Genomic DNA, 19,641 nt, shown 5'->3' on the forward strand with positions numbered 1-19,641 from the left:
AGTGGGTGAGTATGAAGAAATCAGGTTGTTTTTAAAATTTCAAGATTAATAACTTCGGAAATAAAGGTGCGAATGCAACGGGAAGATGTTTATTGCTACCATGTGAGTAGGATGTGTGAAAATGGGAAGGCTGTGGCCTAGCGTTTGGAAGAAGGTAGGAAAACTAAATTAACACAGACACATCGTGGGCAGATCAGGGTACAAACACAAACAATAGGAAGACTTTTAGTATCATAGAGATATAACCTACAGTACCCTCCATAATGTTTGGGACAAAGACCCATCATTTATTTATTTGCCTTTGTACTCCGCAATTTGAGATTTGTAATAGAAAAATGACGTGAAACAAAAAATGTAAAAAAATGGCCTTTAATAAAATCTGACAATGTGCACTTTAACCATGTGTGATAATTTTTCTATTACAAATCTAAAATTGTGGAGTACAGAGGCAAACAAATAATGATGGTTCTTTGTCTCAAACATTATGGAGGGCACTGTATTTTAATGATAAATCACGTCTTTCATCACTGAGTACTGAATGCATGTTGATTGGCTAAAGCATAATATCATTCAAATTGTGCCCCAGTAGAGATCTAGACCACAAAATACAACCAAAGAATAACACGGTACACCTATATGCCACTCAGTTCCAGGAAATAATGTTATAAACTGAGCATTTAATGTACCATGCAGCGAAGGTCAGGTAGCACAAGGCTAATGAGGAGATGGGGTACCAAACTGCAGCAGCCCAAGTGACGGGTGCAATTTGTTGTTTTGAACTGTTTGCGGATTTAGTATCTCAGGCATCTGGCTTGTTTTCTGACACTTGAGATTACGTGGCCATAATATTGAATTTCAATGTAATTCACTATAGGTACCCATGGCATGTCATGCGGAACATTTGGATAGATATTTTGAAGCACTATGCAAATTAACTTATTTTCATTTGTCCATTGTTGGTAGTTTTGTATTTGTTCTTTGCTTGGAGGTGACAGTAAAAGGAGTCCAAGCAATAACTTGAATATTGCAACCTTCACGTGGTCTGCCTTGTTTAAACGAATGCAATCAACCTGGTGTGTACAATCAAATAGAACAAGTTGTCCTACAACTTTAGGCTGTGCACACCATACACAAGAAGAAGAACAATAAGGTTCAATGACTGCAAATGAATTCAGTAAAAAAAGGACCTAGGTATTCCAGTACATGAATCATGAAAATTTAGCTGGCTGACCCAACAGTTAAAACAACAAATACCATTTTGGCTTTCATTGCAAAGGTTTTGAGAGTTTAAAACATAGGGGGTTTGGTTAAAAATATACAGCATGTTGATGAGCCAGAGCCGGAAAATGACCTTCAGGTTTGGTCCTCCTACAAACAATAGAGAAACATTGGAGACAGTACAAATGAGATTCATCATGGATGAGACGGCTATCCAAAATGAGGGCAAGTAGCATGGTCCTTTATTCCTTGGAGTTCAGAAGAATGATATAAGAAACAAACATCCTACATGGCATGGCAGATGTTTTCGCTCGTGGGAAGATCTTGAACAAGGGAATTGAACTACTAGATGAAGGTCCAGTCATGAGGTGTGTAGAAATTTCTTCTCATAGAGGGTGACAAATCTCGATACACGTGACGATAAACTAAACTGAAACTCCTATTTTCTGATGTTCTTGTGGATGATTAAATGTTATGATATAATACCCTGCCACAGGAAGAGAACAAGAAATGGTGCAGTTTGGATTTCCTTCAAAAGGACGAAGAACATACCTACAATTAACTACCAAATTGTTGAAGAGGCACATTGCCATTCAACTGAACACAACAGAGCCAACATTGATATGGTCTTGAGTATATTCAAATTAATTTTAAAATGCTTTGTGTTTCTAGTTTCCTTGACAGCTAGATTGAGCAACCATGCAAACAAAAAGTCATTTATGGTAATTTTATGCCCACAGTTAAATAAATAAGGCATGATGGACTGAAACACTTAATTAGTGATGACCTTCTTTCTGCATGGAGCCCTGCTAGTTGGGAACATGACTTAAAGAATCAGCTTCATAATATGCTAAAAGTGAGTTCAACTTCCCCTTCAACCATCCAATAAAAAGCCCTGTGATGCGGAGCTCACTTTAACACCTCACATCATTCATAGAAACATAGAAATTAGGTGCAAGAGTAGACCATTCGGCCCTTCGAGCCTGCACCGCCATTCAATATAATCATGGCTGATCATCCAACTCAGTATCCCGTACCTGCCTTCTCTCCATACCTTCTGATCCCCTTAGCCACAAGGGCCACATCTAACTCCCTCTTAAATATAGCCAATGAACTGGCCTCAACTACCCTCGGTGGCAGAGAGTTCCAGAGATTCACCACTCTCTGTGTGAAAAAAGTTTCTCTCATCTCAGTTTTAAAGGATTTCCCCCTTATCCTTAAGCTGTGACCCCTTGTCCTGGACTTCCCCAACATCGGGACCAATCTTCCTGCATCTAGCCTGTCCAACCCCTTAAGAATTTTGTAAGTTTCTATAAGATCCCCTCTCAATCTCCTAAATTCTAGAGAGTATAAACCAAGTCTATCCAGCCTTTCTTCATAAGACAGTCCTGCCATCCCAGGAATCAGTCTGGTGAACCTTCTCTGCACTCTCTCTATGGCAATAATGTCATTCCTCAGATTTGGAGACCAAAACTGTACGCAATACTCCAGGTGTGCTCACCAAGACCCTGTACAACTGCAGTAGAACCTCCCTGCTCCTATACTCAAATCATTTTGCTATGAAAGCTAACATACCATCGCTTTCTTTACTGCCTGCTGCACCTGCATGCCTACTTTCAATAACTGGTGTACCATGACACCCAGGTCTCGCCGCATCTCCCCTTTTCCTAATCGGCCACCATTTAGATAATAGTCTGCTTTCCTGTTTTTGCCACCAAAATGGATAACCTCACATTTATCCGCATTACACTGCATCTACCAACAATGCACAAGTCAGGAGGGCACCAAGACCCACATTGCTTGCTTGGATGTGTCAACTCCAAAAGTAGCCAAGAAGCTCGATACCAAATAATCAGGTTTTTACTGGTATCCATCCAACACCAATGCAAAATGGCTACAGTATGAAATGCATATGCAATTATTCCCCTTAACTATTCCAGTAGCATTCACCAAACTAGAGTGATACAGTGTGGAAACATGCCGTTCAGCTCAATTTGCCCACACCAGCCAACATGTCCTAACTACACTAGTCCATATCCTTCCAAATGGTGGTAGATGGCTCGTGCCATCTAACACCAAGGACAAGGGCTTCAAGTGCATGGTAACACCACGAGTTGCATTTACCAAATCACACATCATCTGATTCTGGAAATAAATCATTGTTTCTTATTACTGGGTCTAAATCCTTGAACTTCCTTCCCAACAGCATTATTGGAGCATGTTCTCCAGAATTACTGCAACAATTGAAGAAAATATTTTTTCACAAGTTTTTCCAAAGGCGAAAACAAATAAGAGCTGATCAAAATGAATTACCTTAAATTGCTCTATTAAATTGCAGCACAAATGACAATGTCTCTTTAACTGCATCTTTAAAACAATTAAGATTATTCCAAGTTAGGAGTGATCCGGAGGGCAAAGCAATAATTTCAAAATCTAAAATACCCAAATCAATTCTGATCCTATGTACCATCTGCAACATGAGTGCTCTGTGCATTAATTGTTTGCTTCTAACTCAGTTTATGCCTCCAATAACTCTCCCAATAAATTTAAAACCAAATTTCCTATCTCAGAAGCAGGCATTTAGAGATGGTAATTTAAATACAATTTTATTGCATAACCTAATTGAAAACATTTTATAATCAGTAAATTGAGACAGTAAAATTGAACACCACGTTTTAGCTTCACCTCAGGGATTCTTCTTCGAGCAACATTCTCGGTGTATATAGCAATGTTACAAAACTTTGCGATTTAAAAAATCAAGTCTGCAATTTATCCCACCAGATAAAGCATAAACAGAAGTTTAATTTGACGCCTAATTCACTTTCATATCTTCAGTATTTAAAACGTTATGGCCATTTTCATACTCGGAAATTAGCATCTTGTTCCTTATTGCTTTTCCATTGACTTAACTCAAAAGCTGTGATCGAGGGCAATCAAAAGCCCATAACCTTCTTAAAAATTAAGAGAACTGAATGAAATTTTCAGTTATTATAGATTGAAGCATTCTGAAACAAATATGAAACAATCTTACTTGGATGACCTGAAATTAAAGCATATAATTAGTTAGTTACCTAATTGTAGCTAATTACAAAATTCAATTACTAGATCTAAACATCTATCCATTTCTTAAGAAAAGGTTAACATTTTTAAATAGCCTAAGTGTCCAAACAGCATTCACACAAGAATTCACAACATAATATGATTTTAAAATCTCATTGTCATGAATTTATAGGCCAAATGGAAGGAATTTAATGTTTAATTCCCGTAAAATCATGGGTATTTAAATCATCTTGCGAGTGGGATTTTGTGGAACGCGATCGATTGGAACATTGCGGGTGCGGTGAATTTGAACCCCATATCAGCAGGAAAAAGTCTGCCAGTTTGTATGGGGCCAAAATCACATTTTCGCCAAGTAAATTTGCGCCAAAGTCACGCACACAGCCAGTGGCAGAACTGCAGCATCGGTGAAGGTAAGTTTTGTAACATCGCTAATGTATGACAGAAGGATATGAAAATGGAAACAAACACAAATCTCCAGGAGAATTCAACAAAGGATTAAATTCAATGGCACAACAGATGTAAAGTAAAGCAAAATTAAGGTCTTAAAAAAAAGAAATTTCTGTTTCCTACCTTGTTCTAATGTAATCTAATTCAGAGCAAATCAAGATTACATTGTTCTGGGTCAGTGAGTAAAGGCAGGAAAGCTATCTAAGCAAAGAAATCTTACATTTTCAGAACATGAAGATGTACTCGATTGCAAACATACCCGAGTTGATTTATAACCCTCAGTACAGCATCTTGTACGACAGCTTTTGGTGATATTTCCTGCGATTCTACTGCAACCAGCAACAATTGCTGCATCATATCAAGAGACTGTCCATCGAGAACCATAGTAACTGCCAGGTCATGCAGTTTAGTGCTTTCGGATCTTGAAAGGTCGTACAAATGATGGTATTTTTGTAATATGCTCTGGAAATGAAACAAAGTATATATTTGTTAGATTTTATGAGTTCCATAACTTTTGACAGTTTAAATTTACTGTTTACATCTAAAGCATTAAGGCACCTTCTCCGAAACAGATGGATCTATTACTTATACAAACTTTTTCTAATTTAGTTTTCACCAATATCTTTCTCTTTGTATTTCCTAAGCACCAGCAACTTGGAACAAATAGCAAATATTTAGTAACATTTCTAACTGGCCACTAAAAATATCAACTTTTCATGATTTCATTTCATCAACAATTAGTTTGATTTCTCGTAATAGCCACGACTTCAGAACAAAATTCCACAACAATAATAAACAATTACCCAATAACTTATTTTTAATGATTGCAAATTTAACGTTAGACAGAACATCAGAAGAGTTGCTGCAGATATTTTCCAAAAATTGTTGGAAAACCTTTCTCAATTGAGAAGAGGCAAAAGAGGGCTGTTTGTAGGAATATTAACTGACCCGAACTAATTCATTAGGAACATCAAAGGTAATGGAGTGCACACCTGGTTTAATAGTTAATACCCAGTATACAGCATTTGTATGACAGCATTAGGTGACATGTCTTGAAATACTATGGTGACTGGCCAATAGGATGTCAGCCAGAGTAGATGGTTACTCTTCTTGCATTAATAATAACATATCCGTTTGTAGACTTAAGTACCACATTAAAAATGACTGCTGGATTCTGTGCTTGGATTAAAGTTTCAACTTGTGACAAGAATATAAAATCTAGGAACAAGGCAAATGGCCCATCAATCTTGCTCCAACATTTTAAATTATCATAGCAGATCTGTTTTTGCCCCAGCTTTAGCTTACTGTCTGTTCCCCAGAACCAATCTTTCCAGCACAACTTTGAAAACATTTGATAATTTAGTTTCTACCTCACCAGTCTTGTAGCGAATTCAATAAACTCTTCATCGCAAGTTTATAATTTGTCATGCCACGTCCAAATTGTGCAACATTCAATAAAATTATTTTGGTCGTCTCCAGGCCAATGAGTCTCTTCCCAACTTGTTTAGCTTCTCCTTTTATGACAGCCCTCTCATCACTGAATCAACCGAACAGTGGCCCGAGGCATTTCACTTTTTTTTTTTATGGCTTAACAACCTGGAAAGTTTTTTTTGTCAGCTATCTCACATATATCCTCTAATTTTAGGGACTCTTGCAAAGTATCTTTCTTTTAAATTTATTTTGGAAATCCAAACAAAATTAACCTACTGTTCCCCTTCATTCACCCTGCTCATTACATCCGCAACAAAGATGTAAAGTTCACAGAGTGGGTACTGGATATGTGGAACTTTATACAGTTTAGAACAGGGGTTCACAACCTTTTTCATCCAATTTTCCCCAGGCAACTTTAAAAGCACATAACAAAGTTATTTCACTTATTTATGAATAACTAATGACGAACAGATGCTGGTATACCAAACACAGTCAGTCAATGAGAACAAAATATGTAGAAATCCAGAATCAACAAATTTACCCCCTGGGTAGACAAAATTTACCCCAGGTAGGGAACCCTTGGTTTAGCACAACAGGGGAAATGTAGGCAGGTGGGACTATAGATGGTCAGCGTGTAGGCAGGTTGGGCCAAATGACTTATTGCTCAGCACTTCAACTCCCCCTCACATTCCCAATCTGACCTTTCTGTCCTGGGCCTCCTCCATTGCGAGTGAGGCCCGGCACAAATTAGAGGAACAGCACCTCATATTTTGCTTAGGTAGTTTACACCCCAGCGGTATGAGCATTGACCTCTCTAATTTTAGATAGCCCTTGCTTTCTCTCTCCTTCCCCTCCCCCTTCCCAGCTCTCCCACAAAGCCTATTGTCTCTGACTCTTCCTTTATTCCCCGCCCAATCAGTCTGAAGAAGGGTCTCGACCAGAAACGTTGCCCATTCCTTCTCTCCATAGATGCTGCCTCACCCGCTGAGTTTTTCCAGCATTTTTTGTCTACATTTGATTTTTCCAGCATATCCAGTTCTTTCTTAAATATTTCCTTGCTGTATGACTCTATTACTCCAAGTATGTAAAGCTTTTATAGACCATAGAACAGTACAGCACAGCAACAGGCCCTTTGGCCCACAATGTGCATGCTGAACATAAAGTCGTTAAACTAATCTCCCTTGCCTGTAAGTGATCCATATCTTAGCATTCTCTGCAAATCAACATGCCCATCTAAAACCTCTTAAATGCCACTGTTATATCTAGCTGCTCCACCAGCACATTCCAGGCATCCACCACACTGTGTAAAAGAACTCGGCCCACACATCACTTTTAAACATTGCCCCTCTTACCTTAAGGCTGTGGCCTCGAGTCTTTAATATTTCCACCTTGGGGAAAAAGATTGACTGTCTACCCAATCTATGCTAAACATGATTTCCTTTCAATGTTGACTCTGAGGTCGATCACACCTTTGAAGTACTCCAATAAAATGAATACAATGCAGTTTATTTTCAGAATCAAGTCTGCTCAGATGATTTGACAGGTTGAGATAGGGTAGGAATTAACGGGCCCCTTTCAAAATGGCAGGCGGTGACTGATGGGGTACTGCAAGGCTCGGTGCTGGGACTGCAGCTATTTACAATATATATTAATGATTTGGATGAAGCGATTAAAAGTAACATTAGCAAATTTGTCGATGACACAATGCTGGGTGGCAGTGTGAACTGTGAGGAGGATGCTATGAGGATGCAGGGTGACTTGGACAGGTTGGGTGAGTGGGATGCATTGCAGATGCAGTTTAATGTGGATAAATGTGAGGTTATCCACTTAGGTGGCAAAAACAGGAAGGCAGATTATTATTTAAATGGTGTCAAGTTGGGAAAAGAGGAAGTACAACGGGATCTGGGGGTCCTTGTTCATCCGTCATTGAAAGTAAGCATGTAGGTACAGCAGGCAATGAAGAAAGCAAATGGCATGTTGGCCTTCATAACACGAGGAGTTGAGTATAGGAGCAAATAGGTCCTCCTGCAGTTGTAGAGGGCCCCAGTGAGACCACACCTGGAGTGTTGTGATAGTTTTGGTCTACAAACTTGAGGAAGGACATTCTTGCTATTGAGGGAGTGCAGCGTAGGTTCACAAGGTTAATTCCCGGGATGGCGGGACTCTCATATGTTGATAGATTGGAGCAGCTAGGCTTGTATACTCTGGAATTTAGAAGAATGAGAGGATATCATATTGAAACATATAAGACTATTAAGGGTTTGGACACGCTAGAGGCAGGAAACATGTTCCCAATGTTGGGGGAGTCCAGAACCAGGGGCCATAGTTTAAGAAAAAACTTTTTCACACAGAGTTGTGAGTGTGTGGAAATCTCTGCCTCAGTGGAGGCTGGTTCGCTGGATGCTTTCAAGAGAGAGTTAGATAGAGCTCGTAGGGATAGTGGAGCTAAGGGATATGGGAAGGCAGGAACGAGGTACTGATTGTGGATGATCAGCCATGATCAGATTGAAGGGCGAATGGCCTACTCCTGCACCTATTGTCTATTGAGATACACCACACAGATCTCTGGATTTAATCAATCACCACTATTTGCACAGATGAGAGTGACTAATTGCATATGTGTGCACAGTCTGCATGCAAAAATATTGTTCTGATCATAAAGCAAAATGACAGCTGTTGAAAGAAAAGAGGAATGCAATGCCAAATCAATTATTGAATAAGTATAAACTGTTCAGTAATTTTTATTACAGTAATACACATCAAAGCATCAACTGTGCAATCCACTGATTAAAAAAACCCACTTAATTTGGCTTCATTATGAAAGGAAAATGTTGAATATAATCAGATTCATTACGGCAAGTACATTAAGAGATCAGGATAAGAAAATAAATTGTATCTAATGGAAATTTGTTTGATGTGGAAGTGAAGTGAAAGGAAATGGCAGAGAGCACCTCACCAACCTCATGTTATGACTCCAATGAAAATAAAGTGACTGCCAAGTCATGGTGTTCAAAAAGAAATGAAAGTCTTTTGCCTTTCAGGTCTAACCAACCTCTATTTCAAGCAGAATAGAACAATGATTAAATATTCTGCTTTGTAGATGTCAGAAAATCACATTTTATGGAAGGTGAACATTGTGCAGTTGGCTGAAAAGGACAAGATTAGCTATACCTGGTTGCTGGCCTTCAGGGAGTGTACAAAGCTGTGGTTGAGCGTTTCGAGATGAGCCAGTGATTGCTGCAGATGAGTCAAAGCCTCTTCATTGCTGTCTTGGGAATTAAATGTAGGTGGGATGCTGCTTTCCAAAGCCTCCTTCTGCTGTTTCTCACTGATCTGCTTGATTGCTTTCAACACTCTTTTAGTAATCTCCAACCGAGCTTCAACATTCAGCTAAAAAGATAAATCAGACAAACTTAGTATTAAAGGAGCATTGAGCATCAAAAATACAAGATGTGCAAGGGGATTTCTTCCATATAAAAGATGCTGATGGGAAAATGGTGCTTAACTTTTGCAGTGTTCAGAAAAGGTGTGCATTAATGTTGCTATCGTACCTGCCTCAATTACTCCCCTCTGGCAGCTTGTTCCATATATCCACCTCCCTCGGTGTGAAAAAGTTTCCCCTCAGTAAATCGTTCCCCTCTCACCATAAACCTATGTCCTCTGGCTCTTGATTCTCCCTCCTACCCTTGGTAAAAGACTGTGCGTTCACCCTATCTATTTCCCTTCCCCATTGTGTGCTATTGTGCACAAAACAGACATGCATGAAGCACAGAACACATAGGGTCAAGTCAGTTATCTTGCTCTGTCCCACTGCCACTTCTCCATGAAACTGATTTATGTACACACAGTTAGCTCTCAGTGAGGCCTGCTCATGTCAAAATATATAGCCCAACACCTGTGCTACCTAATGGGATTATCAATTACTTGTAGTTGCTAAACACTCTAATTCTCCTTCCCATTCCCAAACAGACCTTTCTGTCTGAGGTCTCCTCCATTGTCAGAGTGAGGTTAAACACAATCTAGAGGAACATCATCTCATATTTCGCAGTGTTATGAATAATGATTTCTTTAACTTCAGGTAACCCCAGCATTCCCTCTCTATATCCCTCCCTCACCCAAGTTGCACCAGCTTCTCGTTTTCACCCAACAAACTATAAACAATGGCCTGTTTCCCTTTCATCGTTACTTTTTTGCATATCTGGCATTCATTGTTCTTTATCTCTCTACATCATCGTCCATATCTCTCATTTCCCTTATCGCTAACCAGTCTGAAGAGGGTTCTCGACCCAAAACATCACCCATTCCTTCTCTCCAGAGATTCTGCCTGTCCCACTGAGTTACTCCAGCTTTTTGTGTCTATCTTCAGTGTAATTTCTAACCAACAGTTGGAACAAAGTGTTAAGAGATTTTAACAGATGCTGGTCATCTTTGGCACGTGCTGAAATCTGTCAAAAATTTCCTTTGTAGCCTCCTCCAATAAAATAAGGCATAGGAGGGAGGCTGGAGCTACGGTCTTTCTTGGAGAGGTCAGGAACACCTCAATAATCTTCTGAAGCAGCTATGCATTCGTAAGTTAAAGGTTCCAAGGCAAATGATATTTGAGATTTATCATATGTGTCTTTTGACAATACTGCACACAAGTGTGACAAATGGGGTCAAATTTCAAATTCCTTCAAAAATGTTGACAAGCACTTTATTGGGTTCATGATTAACATAGTATCAACAACAAATATAAGAAAATATAGCATATTGATGGCAAGTTTCTGAAAATGGCATCAGAATACACAAATACATTTTGGTGGTGGTCTCCACCAGTGACCTGGATGGCACAGTAAGTACACATATATCTTATTCCTTTCTATGTTGTTGAATATCACATGGAACAATAAAATCGCAAACATCGTTTCCACTTAATTTACCTCATCATGTAATAGAATACTGCATCCATCTGAGTGGACACCGCAACGCGCATTACATATTATACACACAAACTTACGTTGCGGTGGACACTTAAAAAAAGCGTTCGTTTTGGTCTCCCAGCGAAAACCAAGCATTTTTACCGAAGCGATTTAAATGGTACATTATCTTATGGATCTGAGCGACATAGATGGCCGATGATTTGGGCTGATTTTTTTGGAAGTAAAATGTCTCCGTAACGGGTGTTGCGGAGCTTTCCGAAGTTGACAAAAAGGAATGAAGTTAGCGACTTGGTCCCTACAAAAGGTAAATAAGAGACAGTGTGTTGCCAAATTGAAGATTGGCTCAGTTTCTTAGTTTTGATGACCAATTAATGTCACACTTTCGGTGTCCAAAATGGTGGGAAAACGATGCATTATGAAAAAAGTTTTGAACTTTCGGTCTTGAAGTTATCTAAGTTATATCTGCTATTTATTAGGTTTCACATGATGAGTAGATTTTTGTTAAGAACAGTGTATTGGTGTAAAAAAGTGAATACTAATCTTGTTTGTCAAAAACTCTCCAGTATTGTAAAAATACACATATAGAACTTCTGCTTCTCTTCTATGCTTGGAGGAAGAAGTCAATATTACCCTGAACGTCTCAGTCTCTGGGTAATTCTAGATGGTGGTAACATATATGTATGCAACACAGTGCCTTCCATAATGTTTGGGACAAAGACCCATCATTTATTTATTTGCCTCTGTACTCAAGATTTGTAATAGAACAAAATTGTAATATTTATTTGCTTCTGTACTCTAGATTTGTAATAGAAAAAAAATCACATGTGGTTAAAGTGCACATTGTCAGATTTTATTAAAGGGTATTTTTATACATTTTGGTTTCACCATGTAGAAATTACAGCTATGTTTATACATAGTCCCCCCCCATTTCAGGACACCATAATGTTTGGTACACATGGCTTCACAGGTATTTGTAATTGCTCAGGTGTGTTTCAATGCCGCCTTTAAACAGGTATAAGAGAGCTCAGTACATAGTCTTTCCTCCAGTCTTTCCATCACCTTTGGAAGCTTTTATTGCTGTTTGTCAACATGAGGACCAAAGTTGTGCCAATGAAAGTCAAAGAAGCCATTATGAGACTGAGAAACAAGAATAAAACTGTTAGAGGCATCAGGCAAACCTTAGGCTTACCGAAATCAACTGTTTGGAACATCTTTAATAAGAAAGAGAGCACCGGTGAGCTTACTACTCGCAAAGGGACTGGCAGGCCAAGGAAGACCTCCACAGCTGATGACAGAAGAATTCTCCCTATAATAAAGAAAAATCCTCAAACACCTGTCCGACAGATCAGAAACACTCTTCAGGGGTCAGGTGTGGATTTGTCAATGACCACTGTCCGCAGAAGACTTCATGAACAGAAAGACAGAGGCTACACTGCAAGACGCAAACTACTGGTTAGCCACAACAATAGAATGGTCAGGTTACAGTTTGCGAAGTAACATAGAAAACATAGAAAGTAGGTGCGAGAGTAGACCACCAGGTCCGTCGAGCCCGCACCGCCATTCGCTCATGGCTGAACACTAAACAGACACACTTACCCACAAACAGTAGACACAAGACACAGAACACAAGACACTACCCTCCCCCTTATACCGCTATCACCCCTCTCCACCCCAAGAACCTCGTGATCTCCTGGGGGAGGCAAAAAAACGGATAAAAACCCAGGTCCAATTCGGGAAAAAAATCCGGGAAATTCCTCTCCGACCCCAATCCAGGTGATCGACACTTGTCCAGGAGATCACTCAGGTCTTACTATACTAACCATACCTAGGTCCATATCCCTGCCCTCTCCCCGTAGCCCCTTATCCCCTTGGCAGCTAAAAAAACATCTATTTTAGTCTTAAATATATTTAAAGTTTCTGCTTCCACTGCTCCCTGGGGCAGTGAATTCCATAAATTAACCACCCTCTGGGTGAAGAAGTTCTTCCTCATCTCAGTTTTAAAAGAGCCCCCCCTTATTCTGCAACTATGTCCCCTAGTTCTAGTTTCCCCGATCATTGGGAACATCCTCGGTGCATCCACCCGATCAAGGCCCCTCACGATCTTATATGTTTCAATGAGATCGCCTCTCATTCTTCTAAACTCCAAAGAGTAGAGTTCCAGCCTACTTAACCTTTCCTCATATGTCAATCCCCTTATTGCAGGAATTAATCTTGTAAACCTTCGCTGCACTGCCTCCAGGGCTAGTACATCCTTTCTTAAGTATGGACCCCAGAACTGTACACAGTATTCCAAATGTGGTCTCACTAATACTGTGTACAGCTGCAGCAAGACCTCCGTGTTTTTATACTCAATCCCCCTAGCAATAAAGGCCAAAACTCCATTGGCCTTCCTGATTGCTTGCTGCACCTGCATACTAACTTTCAGTGATTCATGTACTAATACCCCTAGATCCCTTTGCGTTGCATTACAACGCAGCTCCTCCTCATTTAGAAAATAACTTGCCCTATCATTTTTTTTCCCAAAGTGAATGACTTCACATTTATTAGTATTAAATTTCATCTGCCAAGTTGTTGCCCACTCACCTAGCTTATCTATATCCTTTTGCAGACTCTTCCTATCCTCCTCATCCCCTACTTTTCCTCCCATTTTTGTATCGTCCGCAAATTTTGATATATTACACTTGGTTCCCTCCTCCAAATCATTTATATAAATTGTGAACAACTGGGGTCCCAGCACCGACCCTTGCGGAACCCCGCTAGTTACCGGTTGCCATCCCGAGTATGAACCATTTATCCCCACTCTCTGCTTCCTATTTGTTAGCCAATCCTCTACCCATGCTAATATATTACCCCCAATCCCATAATTTTTTTATTTTTAGCAATAGTCTCTTATGTGGCACCTTGTCAAAAGCCTTTAAAAGAGCAACCACAGTTCGGGAAAAAGGTCTTGTGGACAGATGAGACAAAGACTAACTTATATCAGAGTGATGGCAAGAGCAAAGGATGGAGGAGAGAAGGAACTGTCCAAGATCTAAAGCGTACCACCAATACGGTGGTGGGGGTGTTATGGCCTGGGTATGTATGGTTGCTGAAGATAATGGCTCACTTATCTTCATTGATGATACAACTGCTGATGGAAGTAGCATGAATTCAGAAGTGAATAGCACACCCTATCTGCTCAAGTTCAAACAAATGCCTGAAAACTCATTGGCCGGTGGTTCATTCTACAGCAAGACAATGATCTCAAAAATACTGCTAAAGTAACAAAGGAGTTTTTCAAAGCTAACAAATGGCAAATTCTTGAGTGGCCAAGTCAATCACCCGATCTGAACCCAAATGAGCATGCCTTTTATATGCTGAAGAGAAAACTGAAGGGGACTAGCCCCCAAAACAAGCATACGGTAAAGATGGCTACAATACAGGCCTGGCAGAGCATCACCAGATAAAACACCCAGCAACTGATGATGTCCATGAATCACAGAATTCAAGCAGTCATTGCATGCAAAGGATATGCAACAAAAAATGACTACTTTCATTTACATTACATTGCTGTGTGCCAAATATTATGGTGCCCTGAAATGTGGGTACTATGTATAAAAACTGCTGTAATTTCTACATGGTGAAACCAAATGTATAAAAACACCCTTTATTTAAATCTGACAATGTGCACTTTAAGCACATGTGATTTTTTAAATATTACAAATCTCAAATTGTGGAGTACAGAAGCAAATGAATAATTTAGTTCAGTCTGAAGAAGGGTTTCGACCCGAAACGCTGCCTCTTTCCTTCGCTCCATAGATGCTGCCGCAGCCGCTGAGTTTCTACAGCAATTTTGTCCACCTCCAAATAAATAAATGATGGGTCTTTGTCCCAAACATTATAGAGGGCACTGTATATTGCCTTTGGCAGCGCACAGCTGCATATGCGATTACATAAATGTTCCTTAACCGAAGGTAAGAGGAAGTAATTTGCTTCTCTTCAAGTGGAAAGCAGCAGAAGGTTTGGGCTGTAAATGTGCCCAGATTACACACTACCTGAGTTCTTAGGGAGCAAGATGTGTTGAAGAGACAGTGCTCTTCATGAACTGCTTTGCTCAGCATGTGTGCGAATACGAGCAAAAAATAATTGTTGTTGTCAATGCTATCCATCCAGCCAGCTAGACAATGTTTAATTCTGTGTTTATCTACTGAGCCTGCCATATCGGGAGACAAATATTAATCCCTCAATCCCTAGCTCATAGCACAACTTGGGTGAAAGCAATTACAGCTACAGGCTATGGAACATTTAATGTAAAGTGTCAAATCATTCTGAAGATGAGATTTAGTTGGATGGACTGCTCAGGAAACACTGCATCATTTTGCAGAGACAGTTTCAGTTTAGTTGTCCTATTCTGCACCACCAAAATCTGTTAATCAAGTGAGAGTACACAGCCAGTTGACTGCTCAAGCCTGCTCTGACACTCAGATCACAGTTAGACCAATTTTGAGCACAACATCCCTTTCCCACCTTTCCTTATACTCCTCAAATCTCTCTGTAGCTCAGGCAATTTGAGTTGGGATGGAGAAGCACAGTTAAAGTTTTGGAACAAGGACTCTTCCTCAGAATTGGGAAAAGGAGATGATAAATGTGTTTTAAGATCAAGCGGGAGGGTGGAGAGAACTGAGGAAATGTCTCTAATAGAGCGCAGACCAAAGCTGTCAAGATAATTACTATTTAAAAACCTGCAGTAAAATGATACAAAAGTACAGTTAGATCCATGGGGAAAGAAAAGTGAGTGGGGATTGAGGATACCGAAAATCATTGTCCTTACGGGCGTAACGAGAGGTCCTGTTTTTGAGCTCACATACATCAATAATACAGATGATAAATAGTCGAGATCCCAGTTCTGATCACTTTGGCATCCCACAGGTTATTTATTGTCAATCTGAAAATGACAATTTCAGTATCCTGACTCAGTTTTCTCAAGGTCGGAGGAGAAATGGGAGTCAAGACACATGGTTCATTTTCATACCAACTCCATGCACTCTTATTTTGTACAGCAACCTTTTACGTGGTACTGTATCAAATATCTTCTGGTTATCGCAATGCATGAGAGCCTACTGATTCCCATTTATCCATCCTATTGGTTACTACCTTTAAGAACATGAGCAAACATGACTTCCCTTTCATAAAACCAAGTTGACTATGCTTCATTGGCTTAACTTTTACTTTAGTTACCCTCTTTTTACATAACTTCAGAGACTCTTAGCTAACAATTTGCTTACCCTGTTTTCTGTGTTATTCGCTGCAAGATTTAAAAACAATTCCTAGTCCTCTGACTTAATAGCAATCTTTACAACAGTACATGTCTTTTATTTGAATTTGATTCCATTCATCACTAGCTTTTCCTAAAGGACGAACTGCAGGTGGAGAAAGGTCTTTGGCGATAACAACTAGAGCTTCTCTTTGAGGACACTGTCAGTGGGTGCATTTTTACGCTTAGATTCGGGAGTGTCCCATTATATCAGTTCAGGAAACTGGCAGGCAGGCCAAGGCCAAAAAGCAGCAGGGTTGACCATGGACAAGGTAGCTTTGGCATTACCATTACCAAAATCGCAATGCTTTTTCATGCCATTACCATTTGGGCAACAATATGTTGTGTGATTACCATAGACCAAAAAATGATATAGATCAGGTTGTTAATTATTGGAGCTGCAAGAGCATGTTGCAGTCTGTGTGTGGCACAATGTATGATATCACACTCGACCTAGCACAGCTTTTCACCACCTGCAAAGCACACGTCAAAGTTGTGAGAGTTATTTGCAGCTGCAAAGAGATTAAATAGACCTTTCTTGGAGACACTTAAGTACCGCTACCGTGTTCTACATCATATAGTAGCCAATTCCAGGGCCAATCCAATAACCATTCTAACACACAGATTTTCAAAATTGATACCATGCCTGGGTTATGGGTACTTTTCCAACCTGACAGCAATAACTCCTGTCGGCTTTTTGCCGACTACAGTGGGAATTCTGGAGCTGTAATGCCTGGAATGACAGGTCGGTGATGCCTGGGCATCACAACAGATGCAAGGTGGATTCCAGACCACACATCATCCTCACTTGGATATTTACTGTTCCTTGCTCGTGTGCTCACTCATTTTGTTGCTTCCCTTTAGTAGAGGCAATGCCAGAGTTCCCTCAGTGAGTCAGGCTGGTAGCTCCTCATTGGCCTTAATTGGAAATAGGGATCAACGTTGCCCTTTGTGACATGCACCACCCACATTTCCTAACTAATAAAAAGCACCCCACATGATCATAAATCAATCCTTTGTTAAATTATCACCTTTATGTCGTCATCTGTACAATTCATGAGATGCAATCAAGCAAATTATCACACCAAACACTTCCCATGCATTTAATCAAGTAAAATAAAAATGACACGTATACTTCATAAGCCTGCTCTGCTATTTCTATGGGTTAGAAGGAACTCAGATGCTGGTTTACATCGAAAATAGACACAAAAAGATGGAGTAACTGGGTGGATTGGGCAGCATCTCAGGAGAAAAGGAATAGGTGATGTTTCGGATCGAGACCCTTCTTCAGACACTATTTCTGCGTTTCCCCTAGCGAATGGTTGTTCACAAAAAGCGATGGAGGATTTTGATTGCTGTTAAAGTCAACCACAGGCAGCTCTGCACCAAATGCCCATACTTCAGATTCATGTAATCTCAACTCAAGGGACAGCAGTCTGCACTGGCTGGCTGACAGGCGACTGCGAGGGCTCTCTTGGAATGCTGGAGGTACAGATGTTGTCATCTGTGAGACGACAGCTGTTTTGTATTATCCAGAGCCACTACTCCTCTCACAGGAACAGGCCTGAGCCAGCTAAGCATCTGCTGCAGGACAATTTGCTGGAGGACACAACACTCTCAGAGCCGAGCCAAGAGCAGAATCTGGTGCCATGGCAGCAGTGGTCTGAGCTTGGATGGCACCAAGGAGAACACATACCGACATCAGAGGTTCACTGAATCAGTCATCAACTGGAGGGATTATGCACACCATCAGCCTGAAAGAATACATAGAACAGCACAGGAAAAGACAATGTCCATGCCGAACTTGATGCCAAGTATAACCAATTAGTGCCCCAAAGAGCCACTACCCTCCCCACCCTCCCCTGTGGTGGACATCATCCGCTTAACACGTAACCAAAGCTTTTCACTGCACCCCGGTACACTTGACAATAAACTAAACTCAAACTCATCTAGATTTCTAAAGGTCAGACCATGGAAGTGCTACGGCATTCACAGAGCCCTCACCAGCACTGGAGGCCAGAGATACATTGGCAGCAGTCTTTGGTGGGATCAGATTGCTGCTATTGTGCCTCTGGATTCCAGTGCTGGCGAGGGCTCTATGAGAGCCATGACCACTCCCACTAACTCCAAATTTTCACTTCATCACTCCTACCTCAAGTGGCTAATGACTTTACCGCTTTGTAAATTGTGACCTCTGCTATCAGACACTGCGCCATATCTGGGTTGGTAAATGTTGACTGCGAGTAGTCATCATTTTTAGATGGGAACGATAGGGGTACAGGTTCCACAAATAACTAAATGTCCCCAAATACTTCACAGGAGCTTTCCATCTCTATGTGTAACAGTCAGCAAATATAACCTGCCCATAGATAGTCACCAAATTATCCGAAGCTGAGTCGGTTAATGTCATTACCTTCTGGAATACTGTAACACAATCTACCCTCCCTCATGAGCTTGAATGAAGTTCGCATCTCATTCCATTCATTTTCTACCCTACAATATCTACATTGTGCAAAGATTTGTGTCAAGTATTTTTTTGCTGCTTTTCATTCTACCTTCATAACCAAATAACTTTCCAAGATAGAGAGGGAAATGCTTTTCATGCTGGAAATGAAGTTTCCTTGAACAAAAACAATTATCTTCCTCAGTCTCTTCATAGGTATGCTGCACTTGTCCAAAGTGAGAAGACAGCCGCATATAATGTTTTCAGTTCAAGTCTCCCTAATGGACCAGCTACTTCAAGCACAAATTTCTTCTGGTACCAGGCTGCTTAGTTGTTTCAGCTGATGTAGCAAACAGAAAAATCAGACCAGGAGGATCCTGGCCCCAAAAATATGTTGCCAGGATTTCTGTCTGCACAAGTGGAGGTAAAATTGGATCAATTTATTAAATACATCCACTCAAGAAATCCCGAATTCCAGCACTGGAATATTGAAATGTGTTGCAAAGTTTCTTAGTGGCCACACGCTTTATAATAAGACAAATATTTTATTTACTGAGAGAGCCGGAGAGTGAGAGAAAGGGGATCATTACAGTGGGATGGATAGAGAGAGGAAATCAGGAGCTGCTTAACAATGAAGGCAAGTTGGAGGCAGACCATGGAAGTGCTACGGCAGTCTCTCGCTGAGTGAAACTCTGGGAATGAACTGGGGGACGGGGTGTAATGAATGAACGACAGCTATAGCTTAAGAAACATTATTTATTTACAAGAGAGTGATAGGTGGAAAAACTTGTCTAAACCAATAACTAATCTACTATGGTACACAAAAAAGC

At 40.3% G+C, this 19,641-nt stretch overlaps 1 protein-coding gene across 1 annotated transcript in view; it reads right to left on the reverse strand.

The window, feature by feature from the left end:
• Nucleotides 1-19,641, reverse strand: part of nbas (NBAS subunit of NRZ tethering complex) — a 253,972-nt gene that overhangs the window by 52,046 nt on the left and 182,285 nt on the right. The window contains exons 45-46 of the mRNA XM_055635330.1: nucleotides 9,328-9,546; nucleotides 4,985-5,187 (exon numbers count right to left, since the gene is read on the reverse strand). Of these exons, the coding sequence (XP_055491305.1) occupies nucleotides 4,985-5,187; nucleotides 9,328-9,546 (422 nt within the window). The remainder of the gene's footprint in view (nucleotides 1-4,984; nucleotides 5,188-9,327; nucleotides 9,547-19,641) is intronic.

Source organism: Leucoraja erinacea, chromosome 5 (genome assembly GCF_028641065.1).
Source record: "Leucoraja erinacea ecotype New England chromosome 5, Leri_hhj_1, whole genome shotgun sequence".
NCBI lineage: Eukaryota > Metazoa > Chordata > Chondrichthyes > Rajiformes > Rajidae > Leucoraja > Leucoraja erinaceus.